Source organism: Lathamus discolor, chromosome 5, assembly GCF_037157495.1.
Source record: "Lathamus discolor isolate bLatDis1 chromosome 5, bLatDis1.hap1, whole genome shotgun sequence".
Taxonomy (NCBI): Eukaryota; Metazoa; Chordata; class Aves; order Psittaciformes; family Psittacidae; genus Lathamus; species Lathamus discolor.
The window spans coordinates 36928079-36950966 of NC_088888.1; the positions used below are offsets into that span (position 1 = coordinate 36928079).

Sequence of the window (22888 nt, forward strand, 5' to 3'; positions counted from 1 at the left end):
AAGATCAATACCCATACAAAAGATGGCCTCAGACATCTGTGGGATGCTATTTCAAAGCTTTCTGACAGGGACCCTTGCTACAGAGTGTGGAGGTTGTCTGTAAGCACCCATCCCACTTTTGCACATGCACATTTGGGTACATGAGTGAAATGCATTTTTTTAAAGTATACGCACTTGAATCAATGCTTTTTTTTCCTGTTAGACCTTGCATAAGCCTCCGTGACTCCCTGTTGAGTCCTAAATGGCCTTGTAGAAGTCCGCCAGGACCTACTGTTTATTTCACTTTGATCCTAGTAGCTTCGGGAAGGACTTTGGCATGTTTACCTTCAAGTTACTCATCTTGTATGCCCACAGTTTGTTTATTCACTGTAGTCTACTGAAATTTTACCCCTTTCTTTTAGTTAAAGAAATAGGCCAAAGGTGATTTCAGGGTCCCTATCTGGATCTGTATCACCAATTCGATCAGAGACAACCTTTGGCTTCCTCTAGTAAGTCAGGGACATCCTAGATACTGTCTTGCTCTCACAGTTCTCCAGTAAATGGAAGAAATCTTAGTACACCAAGTGAGAAACTTACCCTAACTTGAGTAGATATAACACTATCAAGGATACTGTTATTAGACCAAAGTGAGCCCTGGTGTAATCATACCCTTCTGGCTCAAGCATGTTAATATGCTTTTTTTCCTAAATCAAGCCTACCAGTATTGATGTTCAAGTTTTTTAGTGGCAGTAGTTTGGGTAGTTGCTCTTTAACAAGGGAAGGACTGGAAAAGGACAGAAGCACAGAATTGTACTTTTCTACCAGGAATGATTCCCCTTTCCTGGCCGTCCTCCAGCCTCACTTGGGTGATTTAAGTTAGGGAGAGCCAAAGCACCAGGAAACAGCATGTTTAAATATGGTGTTTTTTTAGTAGTGAAACATACTAGGAACCTATATTTTTTTATCATAAATTTATATTTATTCAGCTCAATAAAGACCCATGAGTCCCGAGGAAAGGATTACATAGCTAAAATGACTGTCATTATTTAACAGTGTGTCTGAACTTTGACTCCTTCACTTTCTACCATCAGTCAGAACCCTGATTTTAGGCTCCCCCTTACAACCTATGAGATGTTTTTATTGGACAAAACACTTTAAGAATTACACAGAAAGCTTGGGAGAAAACCCATGACTAGTTCTCCTCATGAAGTACAAGTGTTTCAGCACACGCTCTGCAAGCAGTAATGGTGGAAGTAACCCTCCTCACAGCCTCACTTGAGATGTTCATGACACATCATTGATACTCCTCCCTCGGAAAAAGGATTTATTTTTTTTTTAATAGATGATTTTTTTTTTTTTTAATCCTGTTGGATCCATCACTTAGGCGGGTTTTCCATAAGGAAAAATTCTACTTTACAGCTGCATTCAGCACCTGCTATGTAGGAGATGCAGCCTGCTAAGTGAGCATCACCAGCCCTCCTGGTCTTCTCCTCTGGCCATGATAATTACAGTGATGAAGTGATTATATCTCATTTAACTATAAAAGATTTCCCTGAGTGAAGGAGGAGAATTTTGCAAGGTGCTGTTACAATATGAGGCTCTTATCCCAGCTGACCTGATTTAGCAATATAAAGTGCAGAGTGAGTGTGACTGAAGAAGCAGCTCTCATCCTTCCTTTTCCAAACACATGGTAATCATCCACAATTGCTTCAAGGATACCAGGAACACAGTGGTGTGATACTAGAAAAAACACTCAGTGCTTCTTTTCACATGGATGTGGAGGCATGATTTTAACAAAAATTACCATTTATTATCATAGTTTCTTTATTTTTTTAAAAAAGAATTTTATAAATTAAAAACCAAATATTGTTATAAAGATCCATTTTAAAATAGCTATCATTATACCCTTGTAGCCCAGCTACCGTATCTACATTACCATTGCAAAAAGTAACCTTTGAATAAATTCATTGTCTTTTTTTTCTCCATTCTGTAGAAACTGATTTATTCTAAACAGCCTTAACAACACAGTTTTCTATTTAAAAATAGAATATATAATTATCTCATTTGAAGCATTATTGAAAAATATCTTAAAACACTTAAAATCAATTCAGTCTTCATGACCGTAAAAACACAAACAGATTTAGCCTTCACTGCTACACGTATTTCAGCATGAAGTTGGCTTAAGTAATTTCAGCTGCAGTTTTGGCTGTCTGTTTTATCATGTGTGACTAATTGAGGACTCAGAGCAGCCTCCTCCAAGTAAAGCCACATCCTCCAGCTGCCCCAAGGCCCTGCTGCACCACACACATGCAGGGTGCGTCCTTCATCTACAGCCATTTGGCTTTTAGGCAAAAAAACTCCCAGGAGAAAGCTTGCCCTTAATAGTTGTACTGTAAGCTTAAGTAGGGGAAGATATTTGGTGGGGGTGGGGGGAAGCAGTGCTGCTCCCGCTCTTGAGCAGTGGCCTCCAGCTCATCCAGGCTGCTTCCTAGGCATGGAGAAAAAGCACCTGCACAGCTTCACTGCAAACCCAGCTGTCAGGATGAGCTGTTTTCCATGTGTTTACGATATATACTGTGTTAGGGCCAGAGCTTGCGTGATTCCTGCCTATATAATTTATAATAATAGGAATAACTACACTAATAAAAGCTTCAGGTGTTCAGACCTGCCCGACCATAATTGTATGACACTAAGCTCTGGTCACAATGTAACACAATGTGGTTTGGTTGATATACTGAAGGGAAGGTATGCCATTTTCTAAAACGAGGTATAGCTCCTTCTAGAGTGGTTTACTTGTTATGCATTTATTTAATTTTTCTTTAGTCTAATACTAAATTCATATTTCTATTAGGATATCTCTGCAAATGCATCAGGGCTCACCATGCATTTTACAGAGATTATTCATTATTCCTGTAAGGCAGCCTCCTGAGTTAGCAGTCCCGGGTGTTTAATCTTCTTAGTTCCTGCTGTGTAATCCACATGGAATAAACTCCTCAAAGATCATGCCAGCACGTAGGGATAATGTATCTGTAATCAGAGATGCAAACATAAATGCAAGTGTCATATCAAGTTCTCCTCTTGTTTGGCTCCATTTGATGTTGCAGGCTGGCTAAACGTCAATGGTTCTAGTCAATGTTCTCATCTACCTGCCAGATGACCTGTGTCCACTTTAATGAAGAGGTATTTCATTACAAGGTCTAGGAAGGCTGTCCAAGCAACGCATCTTTTCTTCATATTTTTCTGCAACTTTAGAGCTACCATAGCAGGGAAACAATAATTACTGCAGTCCTGAAGTCAGAGGCTCTTGAGCAGCTTGTTTAATTGTTGTTCTCTTGTCTGTCATGCAACACTCCAAATAATGTTTTCCTGCAATTCCTTTTACAGAAGGGAAAAGGCACCATCATTTTTCTTGTCAGATGTGTGTTAAGAGTTATATCAGATACATCGTTTAGGACTGCCATTGTGTCTTACACCAGAAGCATAACTACCACATAACACTAGTAGATTGTCCTGCTGTGTCATATCACATTTTTCTTCAGTTGTTTTATTGCCAGCCAGGCAGTATATTCCTCTCTCCCTGACAGGGACATGTCACCATACATCAAGAAGAAGAGACGCCCCAAAAAGAGAAAACCTGCGTGCCGCTTTACTCAGCAGCTGGATCTGCGGCTGTTGAGGTCAAGAAGTGCTGGTTCCTGAGCTGCAGTCTGGGATGAGGAGAAGAGGAAAGGCCACACATCCCCCGCAGTTGGGAGGCTAGCCCCTGTCACCCCTGCACATAGAAATGGGGAATGTAGGATATGGAAACTCTCTTCTGAGGAAGACATAATATTCATTTGCTAAACGGACACATCATCTAACACCTCACCTCCTCGTAGAGACAAAATCCATGATATTGTGAGAAGTTACTACTGCTCACTCAGCTCCGGCTACTTCATGTATCCTTGTGGGCAAAACCACCAGCACTAGCTGTGCTAGCACTGAAGATCTGTGGAAACAATGAGGGAGGAGCCAGGGGTGCTCTCCTCCATCCCACCAGCTGCAGCTTCTGGACTGCAGAAATGGTGTCTGCAGAAAGTCTCTGATATTAGAGAGTGTCCAATGCAGAGTAACTGCAGGACAACTCTAAGAGTCTATCTGCTAAAAACAAGCAGATCTTCCTTTAGTGAGGAAGAGTTTAAAGTAAAGACAGACAGTAACAAAAGTCAGTGAGTTAAAAAAGTAATGACCTAGCCAAAGTCCAAGGGAAAACAAGGAGAATAACCAGTCAGTATCAAACTTCAGAGGCATCTCCTCGCAGATGTCAGAAGTACAAGGCTAATGAGAAATAAATAAAAACAATGCAAATTTCAGGAAGAAATTTCAGGAAATGCAGGCAAAGTATTTCTGAAAATAATCTAAGGGATAAAAGATTGCAGGGGATCTGTGCTTTTGAAAACCAAACCAGCTACAATTACCTTTTCTGATTAGAAGAAACATAAGAGCCATCCTCAGACATATGTGGCCTGGCTTATTCACAAGTATGTAATGACCTAAAACTCAAAAGGGAATACAGACAAAAGGATATATGAATAGATGAAAAGAATGAAATGGTGTCAGCCTGCAGATAACAGAATCAGAAATGCTAAGGCGTGAAATCAGTTTCAACTATCATGGCATATAAAAGACAACCAAACAAGTTTGATACAAGAATTAGAAATTGAAATAAGACAAAGGAAATGGCAGTCATTAAATAATGCAGAAACAGCCCATAACAAGTAAAGGCAGGAGTATGGTAATACTAACTCAAAATAGGTCTAAATTTAGTGTGAAAAATGTATAGAAGCATAGTTCAGACCAGGAAAAGAACAAGTGAAATGTATTTTAGAAAAAAAGATGTGTCAAGACCCAATGAAACTTGCTCTGAAGTCTACCAGGCCCTAGCAGAGGCAATTTAAGATAATCAGTGACTATCCTCTCCATGGAGATATATAGCAATGCAGCACTAGATAAAAGCACGTGTCTGAAGTTAACAACAACCCAGCAAATTGTAAGTCAAATGGACTAGTTCTGAGATATATATATATATATATATATATATATATAAAAGCTAGAATAACTAAAGAATCCATTAATGTTCACCTAGGGAACAACATGTGTAAAAGTGCGCCTAGCATGGACTTGTCAAGAGCGCCTCATGTCAAATCCAATCTAATTTCTCTATGGAACAGGCCAGGGGGTAAAAGGGAAGCTGTGAATGTGATAAATTAAGGTGAGTTTTTTTATAGCTTTTGACATCCTTTGAAGAAGCCTAAAAAAATAGTATGCAAATGAAACCACTATATATACACACAGAACTGCAGCAAATGCAAACTTCAAATCCTTGCCAGCTGCTTCTATTGTGTAACTGGTAAAGCCTGTCATGTGGGACTGGTTTCTCCTGGGCACATTTCTAGTTAGTTAATAATTTTTCCATTAACTACTTCAAAAACAAAGTGAGATTCTCTCAGAATTAGGGAAAGGTATTAACAGTGTGCTGCTGGTAAGGCTTTGACTGGGACATGATGACCCTTGTTCAGGCTATGCCTTAAGAAAGGTGTAAACAAAACCAGAGTAAGCAAAAGGTTAAAGGACTTAAAAGGCACAGCCTAAGAGAAAAGTCTGAAAGAACTTGTTTACTCCAGGAAGAAAGACTAAAGAACACCACATCCCAGTGCAGACAGGTATTGGGGGTTTTCCATACACAGAGTTAAGAAAAAATTAATTTTCAGTCAAGGAGAGTAAAGCTACATTTTTAGGTAAAACTGTAGCTGTAATATTAACAACTGAGCCTGGCCATATAGGATATGTAGACTCCCACTACATGAGATTTTTGTTCAAACCCACAGAACTGATTTCCATAGACCTCTCTTCTGCCAGCACAAGTCAAATCAAAATGAATAAATGATTCTTTGAGACCCTGTTCAGATTCACATTGCTGCTTTGAAACGAGGAGTCTAAATAGTCCACAGAAATATGGTGGCTACAGTCTGGCTTTTCATAATGCAGGGGAATGGCTTTTCATAACCAAAGGGGTTAAAACTTCCTCCCACACACAGCAAAGCCAGGGGTGGTGGTGGTGGAGTGTCCTATCATATACTAAAATACAGAAAGAGAGGTCCACACAGCGCTTTTCCTCACACCTACTGCTCTCCAAGGAAGCAATCGGGGGGAGAAGGGTGCAGAGCTCTTACTTATCTTTTTCTTTTCCTTTTCTTTTTTCTTCTCCTGGTCTCCCCAAGATCCTGCAGGGAAGAGGGAAGCAGAAGGAAATAAGCAACCATGCATGGCCTCCAGGACTTCTTGCAGAACATGGGCATGCCCCAGGCTGCACTTTCAGCCCAGTTCTAGACTGTAAAAACTGCAAGTCTTTGGAAAGCAGAGGTAAACATCCCTTTTCACTATCTCTAGTGCAATGAGCAAAGATAAAAGATGCAATTCACACACAGGTGTTCGTTTATATGGCCCAAATTTTATGGAGACAGCATTAACAGGGTTAGAGTTTATCTCCCCTTCTAAATAAGTAACCTCTGCTCAGGTATGAAATAGAAAGTGCTGGTGAGAGGTGGGATCTTAAACCATTTCAGGTCCAGAGGGAAAGGCTGAACTGTTGCACTGCTCCACCATAACCCGGTATTCCCAGCTCCAAACATTCCAAGTCCGTAAACTGGACTCTTAAAAAAACCAAAACAACAACATAGGAATATCTTAAATAATGAAAATCACTGAAGCAGCCACAGGCCCTCCTGACACCCGCATACACAGACAGCCCTCTCACGCCACTGACAACCCACCATCACCAGCCCTACAGCAGCAACACGCCTGACACTGAGAGGCGGAGCAAGACACTGCTGGGGGGCTGGATGCGCCCCTCGTCAGCCAATGGCAAGCCAGCAGCTGCCTCCGGGCAGCCAATAGGAGCTTGGAAAGACGTCGCGCTGCTCTGCCCTACGGGCTGCAGAGGAATGCCGGCAGTTCAACGGCTGGAGACCCTCCTCGTCGCGCTTTGCGACAATTTCTCCCCCTCCTCTCGCCGCGTTGCTTTACGGCCTTTCCCCCTCCCCACGTCCACCTTCTCTGTTTGGGAGCCCGGGAGGCGGGAGGCGGGGCGGCTGCGGCCAATAGGTGCCGAGAGCGCTGTGGTGACGTAGGGAGGGCGCTGCCGTAAAGCGGGCGCCGGCTCGGCGGGGTGCGGGAGGTGTCACTGGTGCTGGTAGTGGTCGTGAAGGGGGTGCGCGGGCTGGGCGCTACCTGCCGCTGAGGGCCGTCATGGCGGGGGCGCTGGGCCGCAAGGCCGTGGACTATCTGCGCAGCAAGGAGTTCAGGGACTACCTCATGAGGTGAGCGGAGCGCGGCGCGGGGGTCCTTGGCGGCTGCCGCGTCCGCCTCTGCCTGCGGTGACCTCGCTCCCGCTTTGCCCGGGCGGGCAGTGGCGACCGGCGTCTCTTCCCCAAACTGTTCCAGCCGTTGTCCCCTGTTGTCTCGGGGCACCCGAGCTGGTGGCTGTGGCAGGGCGGTGTCGCTTGACCTCCATCAAGCTCGCCCTCGCCGGTGGTTGCGCGGGGGCAGGAGGGAGCGAGGGAGGGCGAAGCCGGCCCGGAGGTGCTGGTGTGGGTGGTGGGGGACAGCGAGGCACCCCGTGGCTTGCGGAGGTTGTTGGGGCTGTCAGCCGACCGTTCCACCGCGGGGAAACCGGGTTTGACCTTGAAGCGACGCGGCACGGTTTGAAACTGCTGCGGCAGCTGCACTTCAGTGTGACCTTCCTTCTGCCGGCTGTGGGACCGGCCCGGAGCGCTGCCCTGGCTCTGGGGCAGGTGGCAGCAGGCGCGGGAGCCGGGGACACGGGTCCTCGGACCGCTGCCCACAATCAGGGAGGAAAGAGCTTTGCTCTTTCTGTGTGCAGAAGCGAGTTTAACAGATGCTGTTCTAAGGCCACTTATTTAAGTGTCTGAGTATGTGTAAATATGTACGTTTTCCAGAGGCTTGTTAAAGCCCCGATTTCATGGGAATGTAGCTTTAGTCACTTCCCAAACAGCTCAATACTTTTTTTTCACGCTTCAGCTTGTGTGCTCTGGTGAGAGGAATGGCATCGTGAAGTGAAATCACAGGAATGTCCTAAAGATGCAATTGCAGCATATTTACTTAGATCTGGTGGAAATACTGTATGGAGTGGTTTCGAATAGGCAGGCTGAAGTTTCTTTGGCTGACAAGCAGCTTGACAAAGAAAATAAGTAAAAATGGGCCCTTCTAATACAGGTAATTGAGCAACCTTTCAGTATAGGTGTTGCTTGCCGTTCTACCTACATGTATTGCAACTGATGTTTGATATTGAGCAAGTATGTAGGCGGGCATCTGTTTATCTGAGAAACGGTCTTGGTGAAAGTAGCAGATGGTGTAAGCTTTCATGGAAGAGGGACTATAATAGCTCAGGAAGCAAAAGGGTTTGTTTGGCACTCGCAAAATCAAATTCCATAGAAACAGTGGGGCAAAAACATGAGTTACAAGAAGGAGGAGAATGTCCCTGAAGCAAAACAAAAGAAGGTTAAAGCAGGCTTCTCTGTGGATTCCTTCTGAAAGTCTTCATGATATTATGTAAGCTTGATAGGTGTGCTTTGATGTTAACACTTAGTTCACTGAATAGAATTCAAGTGAAGTAGATAAATGGCTAGCAAAACAGCACTATGCTTCATACTTAAGAAAACAAACAAACAAAAATCCAGGGAAGATAATGGCAGCTTCTGAACACCACCACAGTTACTTGCTGGAAGTATGTATGTTCTTGATGAAGACTGAAAAGGTAGACAAAATAAAGCTCTTCAGGGTATTTCATCCTACTTCTAGTCGTGAAATAAGCTATTAAAATAAGACTATTTTGAAAAAGGATAATTCTGTGGGATTCTAGTGTTGCGTACAAAAATACCTGCTTAATTTGTACTTCTGTTGCTGAGTGTCATGAAGAGCTCAAGTCAGTGGCTCTATGTGGTATGGCCTTTTAGCATTGTTTCTTGCTTTCTTGTTTAAGTTGTTGCCTTTATGTTGAGTTTAAAATTTAGATAACAAGTAAATAAAAGATCATAGTCTGTCTTCTCTGTAGAAGGAATGGAGTGTATGTACTTTGAGCTATTATCTCTTTACGTTCTTTCCTGAAGGCTCTTGCTTCCCCAGACTACAGGATTATCCTGAAGAAAATTATAGTCTTGCTGTGCTCATTGAGTAAGAGTTTTTCCTCAAAGCTCTAAGACTATGGTATCTGCTCTAAAAATCAGCATTTAATGACTGCAGTGAAGCAAGGGTTTATAAATGTGAAAGTTTTGTGGGAAATGATGAATTGAGAGATTGCTTGTGATACCAGTATTTAACTGTAAAATCCTTGACCCCAAATAGAATAACTGAAGTTACACAAAGAGATGGAATTGCATGTTCTATTATTCTGGCTTAGGGCAATCAACACTTGCAGACCTCTATTGAAATAAGTAGCTTCAGTTTCAGCTTTATAACTTGAAAACATGAAAGCAAGCATAATGAATGCATGCTTCTTTCCTCAGGTGGATGTATCTGGCAATAGAATTGCATTACATCAGGTTAGCTTTTGGATCTTGCACAAAGAACCAAGATAAATTGCTTTTAAAACTGTCATTAATAATTAATTGTTCTGCCAATTTCACATCTGGCTTAAGTGGTGATTAATGGGGATCTGAATGACTGTAAATCATGTAAATACACATTTACTCTAACTGTTGTCTTAATGCTTTAAAGTCAGCTTAATTAGAATGTTAGCTGTAGGTAGACTTCTGGTTCTTGTAAAACGCAGCAGTAATAATGTTAACTTAAAACTTGCTGACTGGCCCATGAAAGTTTGGTAGCTCTATATATTATGACCTCGAAGTTGCATGGGTTTTTTTTTCCTCTATAGATCCTAAAAATGTCAGTTGTCACTAAAGTTATATTATCTAAGCCATTAATAGTATGCAACTGAATCCTCTTACTTTCTCTTCTAATGATTTAAAGTAGTAGCTTCTAAAAAACATCCAGTAAAGCAGCTTTCTCTTCTTTTGAACGAGAAGATCTATATACGCCACTCTAGGCAAGTTATGGCATTGTCTTGTGGTAGAAATCTAAAGTACTTCAGTTGCTTAAGGAATACCAAGGAGTCCCAAAATCTTCTGGTAATAGAAAAATAAGCGTGGAGACTTTGGTCTTCTGAGGCACTTCTGAAATATCTCTTCCTGATGACTCAGCAATAATGCAAATGTAGTCATTGTTAATTTAGGTGGCTTTGAAATGGTTCATTCCTTGTAAAGCTTGAGCACTTACGCTGGCATAAACTGTCTAGGACCTTTCTTTTAATTGAAATAAACTTTAGGAGAGTTAGCATCAGTAATATAAACAGAATTAACTGATCTTCTGTTTTCATTAGTAAATATTTAAACACAAGGACATTAAAAAAAGATAAAAAAGTCCTCTACTTCCTCTGCTGGTCTGTGGGAGAAACTGAAGAACACTGCGTTTGCTCTCTCAGTATTGTATGCTCCAAGAACTGAACAATCTTTTACAGAAGGGTAATACCATCACATCTTAGGGGATGGCAGTGTGGGGGAACAGAGTGGTGGCACTTCCTCTGTATTTGCAGGATGGCCTCTGGCCTGTTAATATCCTCACTGCCAATATGAAGAAAATACGTACATGAATATCTTTGAAAAATAAATCTTTCCCAATATAACCATTTTGGAATGAATTGTAGTAGCAATCTAAGGTACTGATCAGCTGTCAGTTCCTCTTGTGATGTCCAGGCCCTTACACAGAAAGCAGACACACAGAAACTGGATGGGTAAATTCAGCAGCTCTTCCCACAGTTCTGGAAGTGTTAGTATGAAGTGTTCCCTTTGTCAAGGGATTGAATGTAGTTCTTCGTAACTGCTAATTTGAAATGGAGTCAGGAATAAATGAACACACTTGTTGCAGTGTCCTTGCTATTGGTTATGGTGCATTTGTTATAGCTGTATTGGCTGCAGAGCTTTGGGACTGGATGCCTGCTTCATGTGAATGTGAGGATGATATTAGCCAGGGCTGCCTACTCTGTTAAAATAGCATCACTTTGATTCTATTTTAGGCTTTTACTTGCCTGAAAACAACTTCCAGTTTAAAAATCAAGGCTGACTTTTGTTGGCTCAAACCCAAGTATGCCAGGAGACATATTTGAACTTGTTTATTTAAGGTTTTATTGGGGTGGGGGTGTGGGGGGAAGTATATGCTTGTTTACTTCAATTAACTATTGCTGCAGTTCAGTTAAAAAGAAAACAAACAACAAGAAAAAGTGGTTAGACTAACCAGGGACACTAAGCATTCTGTTACAAGCCACAGGCTGATTCAAAGACTTGCAGCCAGTGTGATTGCCAGAGTTAGAACTGACTGTTCCCTTGCCAAAGCTATTTGTATAACAGTGCTCTAAGAATATGGAAATCAGTGTGAGGGAGGTGACTTAAGTGTTCTGCAGCAGTAGGCTTTCTGTTAGTAGCTGGTTTCTTGAAAGCCATGATTTAAATTGAGTCCTATCAGTATCTTTGGAAAAAGGATGCTTAAAAATTCTGAAACATTTTAAGAGCAGCAAGCAATCTTAAATATATGCTGTAGTCTAGCTTCCATGCATAGATCATTAAATTATTACATAAACTGGTACCTAGATGATCACTTAAATGAACCCTATACATGACTGGAGTGTACTTGCATGTTAGATCACTGAAAATACGTATATTACATCACTGAAAATATATAGCTTATGTCTGGTACAGCCATGGTTGGACTAAGCTTAGTAACAGTAAGATCTTTGGCAATATTTGGTTTGACCTACTTATGTAGTACAAAGGATGTACAAAGAATTCCAAGTTCTTCAAGGCTCCCACAGAGGAACTGTAGCTGTTTAGTTTTGTCGTGACAAAACTTGTGTCAAAAAAGTTTGTCCTTTTAAACTAGTTGGGGTAGCGTCTCAGATGCTTTGAAGACTATAGGTGATAAATGTCTTCCACAGACTATAATGGGATTTTATCTTGCTATGAAAAAGGTACTAGGCAGCAAACAGTTGTCACAAAGATGGCTCTTGAGAGAAATGGAATTTTTAATAGTGCTACATTAATCAAGGTTAATGCCATGACAGTTTTCTGACTCCTACCTATCTTGTTTGTGATGCACTTTTCATTATGCTGATTATGAAAGAAACTAACACTTTTTTCTTCTTTCTTCCATGTGCTTTCTGAATGGAAAATGATGGTCCACTTCAACAGTACGGTAAGAAAAGCAAGGGGACTTCTGGTTTCACATATGACTTCAGTAACTTGCAGCCTTTTTGCCTCAGCACTGTTATGATCTTGCTTGCATCTGAAAGCATAATGCAGACTTCCAGGAGTGATGCACTAGTAAGAGTTATTTGCAATTCTGGGGTGAAGGCGACCAAACATTAGCTTCTTCACAATGTCTCCTAAAGCAATCACTACAAAAGTAAAGGGGCTTCATTTTTTCCATACCCTTTGCTACAGAGATCAGGTCAAGCTATAACCACTCTTCTGCATAGCGACAATACTGGTTCATAACCAAACCACCTGGTTTATTTTTTAACTAGCTTTATGTTACCATTTATTGCCTGACATAATAACTCTCACTGCAGACTCTTCTTTCCTTCCGCCTTTTAGTTTGCTTCTGAAACTGGGAGTGGTGGGGTTTTTTTATGCCTGTTATACTGTGAATCATAATGGTATGGAAGACTTGCTCTTCTATGTAGACCAAAGGCAACCTGTATAGGTGTAGTTTAATTCTTGTGTGTGTAAACTTCAAAGGCTGGCTGCCTGGAGGCACTTGAAACTGGATAACCATCTCAAGTGAGCAGGTTCTAAATCTACCTCCCTGGTCAGCAGAGGAAAGTTACTGCTGCAGTACTGCTGGGATGTGAACTGATGATTCTTCAGCTTGTGTAGCCTGAGCCTGAAGTGATCCATAGTCTGTGATGTGTTGTTTGTCTGTGTTCTAATAGCAGTTGAATTAAGAAGTCATCACTAGGACTTCCAGATCTGTTTCATAGATTCAAAAAATCAAGCTTAGAGCTGCAAAGACTTATTCTTCTGAAACTACAGGTCTTTAAACAAGACTCCTGGAATGACTAAAAACCTCACCGAGTACGTGAACTGCCTTACCAGTTCTGGTTTCCAGTCTGCTATAGTGTGGTAATGCTTACACAAGTTGTCTTGCTGTCTTACTGTATTATGATTATGACTAGATGTTTGTTTCTGGCTCTCTTACTGTACTTTATTTAAATAGCTACATTAAAGCCTTTAAACTTATTTAAACAATATGTTGTGTGCTCATGACTGTTTTCTGTGAATGTTCTTGTTGCAACACCTTGTGTTTAAGTGGTGTTAAACTTTTTTTTCCACTATTTAACTATAGCTGTACAGTCTAAATGCCATGTAGCCATGCAACTTCTCAGTTATGCCATGGTATCTCTCGTGTACTTGAGAGGCTTTAGCCATTAGATGTCAATTTTTCTATCAGTAGGAATATAGTAAACAAATGCATTTATTGCATCTTTTGACATACTCTTATTATAAACCTAGGTTTGGACCAGTGTCAGTTCTGTAGATACTTGCAGAAATATGACATTGTTTTGCATATTGCACTACTGTTAAAATATCAAAATGGTGTGTACCACTTAGCTCACTTTTTCCTTTTTTTTTTTGTTGTTTGGTTTTTTGTTTGTTAGTTCAGTTTCTTGTACCGCAACCCAAATCCGCAGGAAGCAAGCGTGGCTTTAAGTACTGCTGTAGTGTTGACAAGCTAGTATCCAGACTGGCTTAGAGTATTTTGAATTAAAATTGGAAGAAACTTAAATGTTGCCTGACAGTTCAGAATTGTTGCAATATCTTCAGTGTTGCATTTTAGAGGAAGTATCAAAAGAATGGATAAAGTTGGAATCTACAGAGCTTTTTCTTGCAAGGTGCTTCTCTTTTGCCGTATCTGGCCAAGTTACTTTCACGCATCCATAGTTTCCCATTAGGAGAAGCTGATGCAAATACTGCATGCGTTTTCAGTGGAAAGAATTCTACTGAAGGCTTGTTAACTTATAGCAATAGGGGATATTTGACTTAGGAGACTATTTTTCTCAGTCTTTCAGACAATACCCATCAAATTGAGCTCTCATCAGTTTTTCTGAATTGATTCTTTCTGCTTCTTGTCTCTGTTTTTCTGTGTACATATCTGTAGCTAACTGCTCTAATCTCAGATCTGTCTAATCACTGAGCTTTAGGTAGCCATCAGGTTGTTTTGGCAATTGCAGATGAAGTTTTAGGTAACAGCTTGCTTTGGTTGCATGGCCTTGCTCTTTCAAGAGGTGTTTTAAGCACTTGGAAGAAGATGCTTGCTGAGCATTTCTTCATCCTAGGCATAACATGAAAACAGTTCCATTCTTTACTTCAGCAACAACTTGTGTTTTCATTACATTTTTGAGGAGCCTTATTTGAAAGAGATGAATGCTAATTCTCTGCATCGAAGTGAGCTGTAAATCTGAGGTTATTGTATGATTATACTGATCAGACTGCTCAGTGATGGCTGAGGTATAATTACACAAAACTGCATTTCAGTGGCCTTTCAGTAATTCCTCCCCAGTATGCAAGAAGATTCAGAGTGAGTTCCTGTTCCTTCCACCATGAAGGCTAGATCATGCTGAAAGAAGGGTTTAGTTTTTCTCCATTATGTCAAAAGTAGTCCCTATCTTTACATGGAATTTTACCTTTAACCCTGTCCTCTGAAGCTTTGTGTAGCTAAGGAGATCTATAAGAATACCATAGGAGGTCTGTGTTTCTGTGTAACTTTAGTTCCATTTTCTGTCTTTGCAGCACTTTTGGGGGCCAGTTGCCAACTGGGGACTTCCTATTGCTGCTATTAATGATATGAAGAAATCGCCAGAAATCGTTAGTGGCCGAATGACATTTGGTAAGACCTAAGATAAACTAATTGTTAGTGAACAAACTACAGCACACAGATTTTCTTTAAGTTTCTTTCAGGCAACTAATAATTTGTCAAGTGGTGCATTACTAGTTGCCTGCAAATTTGTGATTAAAGCAGATACAGATATCAAATATCTTGTTATAGGACTTCAGAGGCCACTTGAAAACTGAGGCACTGGAAAGTTGCAGAGTTGTGGGGTTTTGGTTTGGTTGGTTTTGTTTGGTTTTCTTTTTTTGTTTGTTTTTTCCACAGAGCTTTCCAGTAATCTGGGAGGGGGAGGGATGTAGGTCTTGAGTCTTGGCAGTTTTGATCACCAGACTCGCTCCTAAAGAGTAATTCTTTTGGTATCTTATACTGCTATGCGCACTAGCTCAGATGTATCTGTTTACCAAACTTTATTCTTTGTATGAAGAACAATGATGTTTTCTGGTTAGTGTGAGTCTTAAATACAAACACTGACAAAGTGAAGAAATAGCAATGGTTGGTCTTCAGAGTGCAAAAAGCAGTTAAGGGAGATGAACTCCTTGCAAAGCAGTTGCCTGTGACAGGCTAGTGTGATTCTTAATGGAATAGTGAGAAATGTTTTTTAAATGCATGAACAGTATTTTTTCTGCCTTTTTTGGACCATGTGTAGCTTTTTGCCTATAGCTCTGTCTCTACATTCAAATTCTTCTCCAGTATCATAAATCTGGTAGCTTTAATTTAGTAGCTTAATTTTTGTATTACTTTCTTCCTTAACTCAGTTAATAATTCTGATTAATTCTTCTTTCCCAAGCAAATAGCTTTGGGTTATGCAAAGTTACACTAGATTCTGCTTACTGCTTACAGTAATTCAGTGTCCTAATCAGCTTCTTCAAGATGGAAGACTGCTTAGAATAATCTATGGCATAGTGAAACTGTTTTGCAGATAGTGTTTGATGGCAGGTACCCAGTTCAGCCAAGTTGAGACATGCTTAATTTTTATAAATATACATAGGGTGGTGGGTTTACAAATGTTTTTCTCCCATCTTTTAGGTTCCGTACTTTAAAAGAGGCTGTCTTCCTTGGATAGTTAATTTCATGATTTTTTTTTTTCTTTAAGCCTGTCAGAACTTTGCAAAGCTACTGACATCTTTGGTTGTAATTTCCTGTATTTAAATGCAATTACGATAGAGTAGATTAAAATTGTTTATGTTCCTGGAAAGCAGATAACAAAGCTTTATGCTTCTCGATGTTCATGATTTCCTGGGGATAGAAACTGCCTTCTCTTAAAGTCCATTTTAAAATGTTCCCAGCAAGAACTGTATCTAAGTAATTAGCATTTTAAAAATACTCTGTCCTAGAAGTTGTTAGAATAATTGTATAAGACAGGCCATGTCTCACTGGGATTAACTCTTCTCTGCCTGAGATAGTTTAAGTAGTCTTGTGGTTTAACCCCAGCTGGCAATGAAGTACTGCACAGCTGCTTGCTCACTCCTCCCCTTCCCCCGGCTCCCTCTGTGGAATGGGGAGGAGAATTGGAAGAAGGCAAAACCTGTGTGTTGAGATAAGAACAGTTTGATAACTGAAAGTAAAACATAACAGAAATAATAGGAAAAAGAGAAGGGAGTAAAATTCAGGAAACAAGTGATGCACAGTGCAATTGCTCACTACCCACTGACCAATGCTCAGCCTGTTCCCAAGCAGTGACTGGCAACTCCTGGCCAACTCCCACCTCCCCCCCAGTTTATATATTGGGCATGATGGGCTGTGGCATGGAATACCCGTTTGGATCAGTTGTCCTGTTTCTGCTCCCTCCTGGCTTCTTGTGCTGCTTCTCACTGGCAGAGCATGAGAGACTGAAAAGTCCTTAATCAGGGAAAGTACTGTTTAACAGCAACTAAAACATTGGTGTATAATCAACATTATTCTCATACTAAAGCCAAACCACAGCACTGTACCAGTTACTAGGAAGAATGTTAACTCTATCCCAGCTAAAGCCAGAACAGGTAATAAAGACTCAGTTGTATCACAGGAAAGCATATGAGGGAACAGAGTTTTTGGGGAAAGCTGTAGCCCTGTAGATATCTTGTGTAGCAAAAATGAGTACTGGTGTGTATTTTCCTTCATTGGGTCATTAATGCAGACATGTTTGTAGGACTACTGGGAAACTTAAAAGAAGTGAGAAGCATTGTAACTGTCATTACATTCCACTAGTATGAAAATTATGCCTCAACAAAATGCAGGTATTAAAAATCTACTAATGATATCTATCATGTTTTGCAGCACTGTGTTTTTACTCCTTGGCTTTCATGAGATTTGCCTACAAAGTACAGCCAAGGAACTGGCTTCTTTTTGCATGCCACTTCACTAATGAAATTGCACAACTTATTCAAGGAGGACGACTGATCAAATACAGGCAAGTCACATATCAAAAAAGGGAAGTCATAAACTGATGGCTCTTGGAATACTCTGTTAGTATTCTAACTGTAGTAGAAACCCTTGCATGGCTTCTGAACTTGTGTAACATCATTACCTTTTGAAAACCTATTAACAAGCTTGTTGTCAGTAGGCTAACTATGACTTGTTGCCTTGCACTCCCTTTGACACTTCCAAGGGATACACAGAACAGACTGAAAACCCTTATGTTCATGGATGTAGATAAGACTTATGCAGCTGCTGGCTATTCTGGGGGTTTCATTTATTATGTTGATTAGTCTGCATGTGTCTGTCTCAGTAACTAATTTTTGAGATGGAAACATTGGAAGGGGTTGTATATCTGAAACAGAAACTAAGGAAAACCTCTCTAAGCTGACTCTTCTATATATCAGGTAGATACAACTGAGTGTGACTGGGGACCAGCCTGCAAGCAGTCTCACACCCTCACTGCGTAGCAAGTAGTGCAGACACTGCCCTAGGCAGTGCTCGTGAGTCAGGATTCTGGCTCTTTTTTACTTTGGCCCCAAGAAATCGATGGGGAGTAATGGGATGATGAAGCCTCCTGAACTATAAATTAAAAAGTGAGCAAAACTGCAAATGCACATGCTTTTCCATAAGTAACTGGCCAAATGTCTTTCATTCCTAAAGTTCTATTTTAAGTCCAGACTCTTTATAGCAATTCTAGTTGAATATTCACTCTTCTAAAACTTTATCTTCTCTTGGCAGGTTTGAGAAAAAGAACTAAATATCTAACTTGAAGTAAGCCATGGAATATGCTTATCCTGAATTACAACCAAGGAAGACTTGCCATCTACAGTTGCTGTGACAATTACAATGGGGTTAAAACAAACACCTATTATGAATGACCCCACCAAGAATCCTTCTACTAATTTTTTTTTATCTTGCCTTTTTGAGAGTAATATTCAGCAATGTAAACCATTGCATTTGAAGTTCTGCTGCCTTACAGGTCCTTAATAACTACCCTTTGAATAAAAAGTTAGACATCTGAATAACAAGCAATATTTGAAAATCAACTTTTTTATCTAACGGTCTACAAAAGCGGTGTATGATGGCTTAGTAACTGTAGGTGGTATGGTATTAACATTCTTAAAAGCCATTTAACTTGGGTGCATTCATTCCTATTTTGTTTCTTTTTTAACTTAAGCAGTGGCTTGCTAATCTACAAGAACAAATGTGTAGTTAGGCAGCCTGGAAGCGACTGGCTATCCTTCTTCCCTTACTGCATGCCTTGTCTCAGTAAAGAGACTTCATTAATACCCATTTTTAAGTCGCACATTATTTGAAGAAGACTTGGAAGAGCAAAAGCATGGCACTGAATGAATGAAGGCAACAAGGTCTGGTACTGTTCTTTAAGAAGTTCTAAGTAGATTTTATTTCTTCCTACTATTTGAGTTGCTCTAGATGTATGTAATCCTTACACAGACAGAAACTTAACTTGTTTGGAGTCTAAGATCTGAAAGACACAAGGTGCCTTTCAGTAGTTTTTGATCTCATTGGGCGAGTGGCTTCCCTGCATGACCTGCCTGAAAATTACATTGCTGTAAAGATATACATCACAAAGAATGTATGTGATGGATTTTATTTCAGTTCAGCGTTTTTGAACAATAAACATGTTCCAAATGGCAATAAATCCTTTCAACATTTTGAAAAGCTTTGTCATGTTCTGATACTAGATCCTGAACTGAAATTTCAGTATGGGGTATCAGTTAATTACTGTAACAGCATTAAGCATAAACAGGCTGGAAAAGTTATTATCCTTTGTATATACTATGTTTAGGCAAGTGTCCTGTGGATCTTAACACCTAGCACTTCCCTGCCACCCCCAGAAAAAGAGGGTGTGGGTACCTGACTGAGTATTCCTGCTGTGATAGTCAAGGTTGAATTGAAGGCTCTCATTGTGCTGAGTAAGTATTGCGTATTGTCTTCTAGAAATAAGATGGTCAATTAAAAGACTTGCTTTAACTGTAGACTGATATTGTGATCCAAATTGCACAGTGGCTGAACTTTGTAATGGGCATACATGAGGCTTATAGTGCATGCCCTGCTGTATAGGTGAAACTTAGTACTGACTGCTGCTTGTTGCTTTAGAAAAGTTGGTGCATTGAGCTGTTCTTTCAATACTGCTGTCTTGTGACAAAATAGTTATCTTTTTTTCCATCCCCATCTCATGGAATATAAGAAGTGTTAGACTTGTGTATAAATAAGTGAGATGCAAGCAGATGAGGATAACTGATAATCTTGCCACCTCGTTCTCTTATTTCTGGAGGAAAAAAAACCTCTAGGAGTGTTAAACTTCAAAGGTATGAAATGTGGTTGTTTGGCCTGTTCTTGGGTAAAGTTTGTAATACATGTAATGCTCTAACCCTACCTTGGTGCTCTTATCTCTTGTTCATTAGCTGTTGTCTTAACTTCCCCACCTAAGGAATACTGTTTACAGGAGTTTTTTTCCTCATTTTCCTGGTAGTTGCCTGCACAATAGTTTCTTACGTATTTCTTTCTACCTTTTTCTTCCATATCTTTCTATCCATTCACCATAACAAGGCTCAAGTTCTTTCATACTGGGGAAGTAAAAGAGTGAATTGCAGGTGGAAAGTGGGCTCTAACTTGCTTTGAGGTTTCAAACCTGTGATGCTTCCTGCAATCCATACAGGCTTCTAGTAAAAAAAAAAAAATTGAATGGGTGGAGCAAAGCATCCTTCATGGGACTTGAAGGGACAAAGCCCTAGCCTGGGATGGAGAACTCAGGCCTGGGGATGGATGTCTCACAGCCCATCAGGTTGTACAGTAACAAAAGTGTTTCTGTGTTCCCATGAGCTGGAAGCTCACTGATTTGAGTCAAATGTGGAGGTCATCTGGTAGCACTGTAATAAATAGACAGAAAGCAATAATTCTAACTGGGGGGTCAGAAGAGAGAACTCACAAGGCTTCTTTAATGAGGGTAACAACAGCTGCCTATAGTGAATTTTGTTCGACTTCCCACAGCTCTTATGCTATATAATCATTTAAGCCATGCTTCTATGTATGGTGTGTGTATATATATAATTTTTTTTCAATTTTGCCTCTATAACTTCTGTGAACAAGTGAGCTTTCTCTACTCTAAAACCAGCAGAAAACTCTTAGCCACAGTACTGCACATACAGCCTGACACTTCTCAGAGAAAATGCATTCTTAGTAAAACATAGTTCTCCATTAGCGTTGTGAGTTATCTTTTGTTCTCCCTACAAAGCACAATGATGCTATCTGAGCAAGGGCGTGAATACAGGGAACTGGAGGGGGGAAGGGACAAAGTGTCTCAATATGCTTACAGATTGAGAGAAGGCAGCAAGAAAGGAAGAGTCCTTTGCTCCCTGGACCAATACAGATTTTGATACAGAAGTGTTTATAAAATATAGTCTCAGATTAGGACAGAGCAATTTTCCCAACTACTCCAGTGCCTTCCCTGAGCTAAAATGACAGGCTACCAACAACATAAAATCTTAACAGGAAAGACTTATAAGCACAGTCACCATCTGTCATAGTTTTTCAGCCTGTATCTCACTGGGTATTTTGATCCTGTCTGCAACTGGGCAACAATGCTATCTAATGTAGTATGTCTACAGTTGTGCTTATATAAAGCTGGAGTATTTCTACTGTTAACTTATTCAGACACTAAAATGTTTATTCTGATTAAAAATGATTGCTGCAAGCTTCACTATTTATAAAGTGGAGAAACAAGCACTCTGGTGCTCTAATATGAGGTCATTGCTTTATTAAATGAATTGTGGAGAAATCTTTCTCTCCCTACCAGACACCTTTCTGCTTTAGCTGATATAATAGCTGCCAGTGCATTGTGTTTAGTCACTGTGGTAACTTTTTAAAAATGGCCAATGTCTATAGAATCAACCCTAACTACACGGCAAAAATACTAGCTTCCTGGATAACCTGCTCTGTGTGTTATCACTGAAGTCTTGTTCCTTCAAGATCATTGTCTTTCTCTACCACATGGTCTAACCCTGACCATGATACTGCTCTCTTCTGACTTTTTCCTCCTCTTCCTTCTCCCTCTCTTACTACCTTTTTTTAACAGGAGTTTTCAAGTAGCTGTGGCAACAACCCTGAGAATTTTCAGCTTACTAATTTCATCTGAAATCTGGGTCATGTCTTTCTCATTAAGTGAAACTGTTGTATGGAGATAACTGAGCCAGACTCAGCCCTTGCTGCAAGAGAAAGCAGCACCAATTATGGCAGCACTTCCAAGCACTTATGTGCTATATTTGGTCCACTGTATAGAAAAATGTAAATGTACAAAGCATGTCACTTGTAATTGTGAAAGTATTTTGTAATATTTGGCACATTTAACCCATAGCTTACCAAGGGAGAAGTAGGTTGCAACTTGCTTTAATGGGTGTTGATTTATAGTTTGGTTGGAATAGTTATACATCATGCTTGTTGTCCTAGAATATGTATTAACTGAAGGGATGCCTTTTCAGAGCGGTATTGAGTGATTTAAATGATACTGGTAGCCTTTCTCTCATTCTTTGTAGAGGACATGTGGTGTTGTGAAATCTTAAAGCTGTTTCCTGGCATGACAGGTATTAATCTGTCATGTGTCACTCTGTAGTCTGCCAGGATCTGAGATCCCAGCTTAAACACAGAAACATCTCCAGATTTTAGTGTGTAGCAATGCCAAGGGAATAGTGGGATTGTCTCAAACATTCCTTTCTTACATACTGCTATACACTATATCTCTTTGCCCTTGGGATCACTTAAAATCCTAAGACCACTACTGTATTTGTTCATGGGGAAGCTATGTGAAGCAACCACAAGGTATTTATGTACACAGTTGATGTTGTTGATCACTTGGAAGCAAAGTACAAAACCAGTTGTGTGATTTGTAACCACTCTAATACTTTGTGTTTCTTATACTGGAAAATGGTAAACATCAGCATCGGCTCTTAGATGGATTATTGTTAGGAACACAAAGGGATTCAGTGATTTGGCAAGGTATGCAATAGTGTTAACCAGGCCTCTGCTACCTGATCTGAGTGTATGATGCCACAGAGAGATGAGCTCACAAAGCTGTTTGTTGCTTCCTTTTATATGTTTTATTAGCCACAATGAGCCACTAAAGGCTATTACTACCTTTCTTTCCAAAGCTCTGCAGTAGCTCACAATGTTACTGTGAACCACAGACACACGTAGTTACTAGGTGTCTGCCAAGCAGTCCAAGAAACAGCTCTTATTTCTGTAGTTGGTTTTTGTATGCCTCAGCTCCCTACATCAGAGATCTATAAGCGAGATCACTTTGTCGCTAAAAAAGCGATGACTGGATCTGGAATGGTTTGAGACACATCACTCTGGGTGATAAGCACAAAATGTCAGACAAATTAGAAGTGATGTTTCCTGAACTGAGGAGTAAGAAAGGAGCTGCTTTTTCCAGCTTTTTGCTTCCTTGCTGCTTGTTTTGGGATTACTACTACTTGTCACTGTCAGAGATGCTGGC

At 40.4% G+C, this 22888-nt stretch overlaps 1 protein-coding gene and 1 long non-coding RNA gene across 6 annotated transcripts; one reads left to right on the plus strand and one right to left on the minus strand.

The window, feature by feature from the left end:
- Positions 1-1785: 1785 nt before the first annotated feature.
- Positions 1786-7057, minus strand: LOC136015060 (uncharacterized). Of its 4 annotated transcripts, XR_010613064.1 has the most exons (4): positions 6792-7057; positions 6192-6242; positions 4437-4517; positions 1786-3354 (listed from the first exon to the last, which is right to left on the minus strand). It is a non-coding gene; the product is annotated as an uncharacterized LOC136015060 (long non-coding RNA). The 4 variants fall into 4 exon arrangements; XR_010613063.1 differs by having other exon boundaries at positions 4437-4511; positions 6192-7057; XR_010613062.1 differs by having other exon boundaries at positions 6192-7057.
- On the plus strand, positions 7042-19056 carry MPC1 (mitochondrial pyruvate carrier 1). 2 transcript variants are annotated; one of them, XM_065680428.1, is made up of 5 exons: positions 7042-7337; positions 12276-12279; positions 14877-14973; positions 17233-17365; positions 18112-19056. In XM_065680428.1, the coding sequence occupies exons 1-5, from the start codon at positions 7267-7269 to the stop codon at positions 18128-18130; spliced, it is 324 nt and encodes a 107-aa protein (XP_065536500.1). In that variant the 5' UTR covers positions 7042-7266; the 3' UTR covers positions 18131-19056. The 2 variants fall into 2 exon arrangements, with proteins under 2 accessions (XP_065536500.1, XP_065536499.1); XM_065680427.1 differs by lacking the exons at positions 7042-7337; positions 12276-12279 and adding an exon at positions 12308-12407.
- The last annotated feature ends 3832 nt before the right edge of the window (positions 19057-22888 follow it).